At 44.2% G+C, this 5,066-nt stretch overlaps 1 protein-coding gene across 1 annotated transcript in view; it reads left to right on the plus strand.

Annotated features, from left to right (window-relative positions):
- LOC113465023 (uncharacterized) overlaps positions 1-5,066 on the plus strand; it is a 7,561-nt gene continuing 2,495 nt past the window's right edge. The window contains exon 1 of the mRNA XM_026818239.1: positions 1-270. Coding sequence (XP_026674040.1) covers positions 170-270 — 101 coding nt within the window. The 5' untranslated portion in view covers positions 1-169. The remainder of the gene's footprint in view (positions 271-5,066) is intronic.

Consider the following 5,066-nt stretch of genomic DNA (forward strand, 5'->3'; position numbering starts at 1 on the left):
TCTATTTATATAAATACTGGCCATCGGTCCGAACAATGAACTTTATCTCAATGTAGTTAGCCGATGATCAAGGGTACACGAGAATAGAGAGGCTATTAATAATTGCAGGCTATCTCAACGTGTGACTCAGTGTGAGCTTGTGCTCGTTATCGCGAATTGAAGTAGGAAGATGGTAGAAAAGGAGGAGTCGGAGGTCGCGTCGACTAACGTTACGGTCTATCTTTACATCCTATCCTGGCTAATGGTCGTCTCAGGAGCCGCTAATACGTCGTAAGTACCACAACTCCCATAATCGTAACTGCAGTTGTCTCTTCCGGAGGCACGAGGCTTCCGTTCCGGGAGTTAACGCGTTAAACGATCTCCCGTTGGGAATCGCGAGCCAAGTGTGAGTCTTACGTCGATAGAAGGTATTAATGGTTTCGTGTAAAAAATGAATTTTATATTCAAAACGTTGAGACGAGGCTCGTGTCAGTCGATCTTCTGATCGAGGATAACAGTTTTGAAAAGAGCATCGATTTTCGTAGATACCAAAAGTAAGAATAGAAAATGAAGCACGCGTGTTTCCACCCTTCAACCCCTATTCATAAACGCGTTAGAGTCAGTGTATTCGTTCGGAGGCACGGAGCGTCGGTCGCATCGATCAACCGTCCTCGAGAGTCGAATAATCGACGTCGGATGCATCGATGCAACCCCCCCTTTTTTTCACCGACCCTTTCGAGCACACACAAAGCGGGAGCCGTTGCGAAGTCAGCTCACGTTGTTCCCCGAGTATCGGCCGACGCGATATTTCACCGTTATGTTTAATAATTCGCAGACAGTCCGATGGAGCCATCGGCAGCCCCTCCCGCGCGCTTCGAGCTTTTTCGGCTTTATTTCTTGCCGTGTCGCGGCGAGAATGACGTAGTCGCCATAAGTTTTCGCGGCGCGTGAGCCACTTCAACTATGAAATGAACTACGTGCCACTGTTACGGGATCTCACGAAACCGGCAGCTCTTCCTTTTCTCTCACCGTCAAGACTTGTCCTTAATTATTTTTTAAGCAGGAGACGTGTTCATAATTCCTGAGTTATAAAAAGATTTCTCGCGTCAAGTTTAAAGTGCCGAAGAAAGCACGAACTGCTGTGAATACGAATCGATTCGTCCAATTCCAACTTGCTCGAAAGAAATTTCCTTTTTGAAGCTTGATAGGATTTCCAGCAGGCAATTTGCTGGTAGGACAAGACTGGTTGGCAACGGGCAAACCATACCTGGTCGGGATCGGCTGGCAAAAAGCATACAGAGACATTTCCCAGGTGTTCCCGTCTACGAGCTCGGCATTCCGAGCGTATCCGAGCTGGTTGTACCCAATTTCTGCGTGTTCCTCGGTTCCCCGCTACGAGATATTGCGACCCAGCCCTCTCGACCGATTCGTATCACCGCGAGGGGAGAGCCGCTGGGAATACAAGTTTCGGATTCCCGTTAACAGTAGTTTTACGATCCCAAGTTCCACTTCTATGAATATTAACCTTGGCTTCCTTAACCGTACTCGATTACCTAAACCCCTCGCGTGCAACTATACATATGAAAGCCTGTGTCGGATTCTGTTTTTACGCTACATCTTTTCTACGAGTTTCTACGAATTATTGTAATTAACCTTTTGTACTCGAACGGCGCCGCTACGGCGCCCGGCACGAAGACTAATTGCAAACTGTAATATTTAACAGATTTTGTTGTATTCAATAAAAATGAAAAAATTGGTAAAATTTTATTATTTATATACGTTTTTTTGGATATAAAATGATTTGAAGTACCCCTAAAGTTCTTCTCTAATATAGCCAAAATCGTTTCGAGTTGCTGGTTCGCCCGAGCGCAAAAGGCCTCCAGTGCAAAGGGTTAATCTCTACGTAATTGCAAAAGCAAACACTGAAATTATATTGTAGATTAATATTTGAGTTGATGTTATTGGTACTGCTCCGTGATACATGATCTTCGTTTCGTATCCGTTTAAATCAACGTGACTCAGCTCGTACTTGACCTACCATCATTATCACTGTGCTTTATCACGATCCATTCGCCAAGGAATATTGTAAGCAAACAAGCCTGATCAGCCTGGAAACGAGATCCTCGCGTTCACGGGGGTAATTTGCCGCGGACAACGGCGGCGGTGGTCGTTCGAGGGAATTACGCCATCCGTATTCATCGCGTAGGACTCCGTCTGCGATCCGTCCGGCAGAGAATTACCGCACGCGAGCGGAGCCGGCCCCGCACGGATCAGATCTGTAGACGACGGGGGGTTGCTCTGGTTAATGGGAATTCGTCGCCAATTTCTCGTACGGATTCGTTCCTACGAACGTGACGCGAATTCTTTTTTTCTTACTGCACTACTGCACGATTTAAATCTCCACGGAAATCAATTGACGAGTCTCACTTCTCAAACACGTTTATTCAGAATCCAGAGTAAAATTATATTGTAGGATGAATCGACAGACGAATTGTTTTTTCAGTAGTACGAGTCAACGAAAGGGTCGACTAGAGTTGCATTAAAACGAAGAGAGCGTTTCGGAATAAGATTCGGGTTAATTTACGAGGCAGTTCGGATGCACGCACGTCGTCCAACGATTTATAGAGCTGTATCCACCCCCGCGCAAGGCTCGTCGTATTGATAGAAATTTAGGCGGACTTCGGGAACGACCGAGAGGCTGTTGCGTGTCCCGCAATCAGCTTGATGCGCGATTGTCTTGGAAACGATCTCATTTATCTTAGAGTATTCCGGCAGCCGGGTTGTACCGCGTTGCGAAATTAATCAGACGGCTCCAGACGCGCCTTTGTCGGGTGCCTCGTCGAGGCCTCGAGATAGATTAACAAATATGGTTCGCGTCTACAGCCCCTTCGCGCGTGTCTCATTCAATGAAACTCAAAATCATCCAGGCTCCTTTGAAACGTGTAACAACATCGAGAAACACCATTTTTCTATCTCATTGTTCGACGAAATTTTTTACTTTATTACTCGATCCAATTTTTAGTACGAAGTTAATTATAAAAGCATACGAGGTTACATTTACATCGAAAAAAAAAGAATCCCAGGAACCGGATGAGGGCGGCTGGGATTTTATAAATCGGGAAGCTCGGCGAAAATTGTGGGAACGGAAAATGCAAATTTTTTTTACTGATGGTGTGTCGCGCGGAATTCCCTGCTTTATTACTTCACCCTTCGCTCCGTCGACGGACCCAGGGCGTAAAAAACAGCTAGGGAAAAAATAGAGAGGAGGATACACGTGGATCATTCCACTGCTTGTTCCTTCTCCATTCGTACACTGTCGTTCATAAGTTAATAGGTTTGATAAATTGCGCGAAAGTAGTGAACGAGCAAACATTATTCGCGCTTCTCGTTCCAATCGTTACGACACGTTGTGTATTCAATTTTTTACGAACCAGCGGATTAAATACCTTGTACGGAGTTTGACAAATAGACATTCTTATCGGAATTCTTTTTAATCGTAAAATCCAAGTACAATTTTTATCGAGCAGTATTTCTTGCGCGTGTTCACATCTGCGAAACTGAGTGAGTGAATAAACATTATGTTTGAGTAACTTATGGATGACAGTGTACGCTTATTCTCGGACGGTTTTCGTTCCGAGGATTGTACTCTCCGACAATGGACCGAAGTTTCGATTCTGTCTCTGTCGGTTCCTTTTTCCTCTCCCATTGGCAGAGGAACGGGCCAGTTTCTGTTCCCTCCGAGCCATCGACAGCGGAAAAAGTTTCACGTCGCTCGGCGAAACTTTCGCATTGTCTCGAGCTACGGTTTTGTTTCAACCGAGGCACGTCCGAGAACCGCGGTTATCGTTCGAATTACCTGAAGCCGGGGGACGAAACATATTTTTTCGCAGTTGCCCACCGTTTTTTTCGGCTACCATTGTCCTCCTGACGCGAGACGTCGCGACGCCCGTCCGCTAGACAGAGGCCTTTTCCATTCGTCGACTCAATTTACCCAGGAACGAATTCTTCCCCGGACGGGCTTCAGAAAATCGTTTTAATTACATCTTTCCGGATAGTCTCCTCATTGTCTCGGACCCTAATCGCGTTGTCCCGGAAAAGCCAGTTGAGTGAAATTTTCATCAAAGTGAAGGAGAATCTCTACTTGTACAGCTCCAGTCGAGGAGATAATTGAATAAAATAAAGAGGACTAAAAGTTCTTATTATACAAGGAAAATCGACGAGAATATTACCTGAAATAATAAATTTATATCCTGGAAATAAGACGAACTATTTGTTCGCACTGCATAAATTTCGAGTAGGGTAAATCGGATTGCTTTTGTGCGAAAATAACGCGTTTGCGTCTCTCGGGAGCGGTCGTTGCAAACAATGATTTTGTAACTCGTCCAGGATGGCGGTGGAGTTCGATAGACGAGCGTGTATGTAGTCCGGTGGCGAAGTTAGCCGTGTTAAAGCTCGCCCCTGCGCGATGGACTATACCTCTAGTCATTATGAACTGAACGCGACTCCATTTCACTGCTAAACCTAACCCGAGAAGGAGAGTCGGGGTTGAAATTATCGGAGCACACGGATTTTGACGCGTTCATGTTAAGGATGTATTGGCTATACAGTCAATCCCAAAAGTTTATGTACCTTAGAAAAACGCATTTCCTATAATTAAAAAGAAATCAGATGTCGGAAGAATAATGCTAATAATAAATAGCTACGTGCTAAAAAGTATAGAAGGAAATATCCAATTAAGTATTGACGCTGACGAAAAATTATTTTTTTCAAAATTGCGAAAAATGCTTCAAATAAAAGTTGTTTTCCTTCTAACTTTGATGTTTAACGAGTTACGTATGATTATTTGGCATTTTATTGATGTTGACAAAATCCGACCATCCCAGCGTCGAAACGGCGAACTTTTGGCAAAAAATTTCATTTTTCCTTAATAACTCCTAAACCGTTGCACATACGGAAAAATTGCATAGGACCTTTCTTGTAGAGGACGACGAGATCTACAATTTCCATGTAAAAGTTTTTCGCTAGCATTAATATTTAACGAGTTATTGACGAAAAACGACAAAACAGATTTTTGCAAATTACTTGTG

This window comes from Ceratina calcarata, unplaced genomic scaffold, assembly GCF_001652005.2.
Source record: "Ceratina calcarata isolate Rehan_Ccalc_2016 unplaced genomic scaffold, ASM165200v1 scaffold78.2, whole genome shotgun sequence".
Lineage (NCBI taxonomy): Eukaryota > Metazoa > Arthropoda > Insecta > Hymenoptera > Apidae > Ceratina > Ceratina calcarata.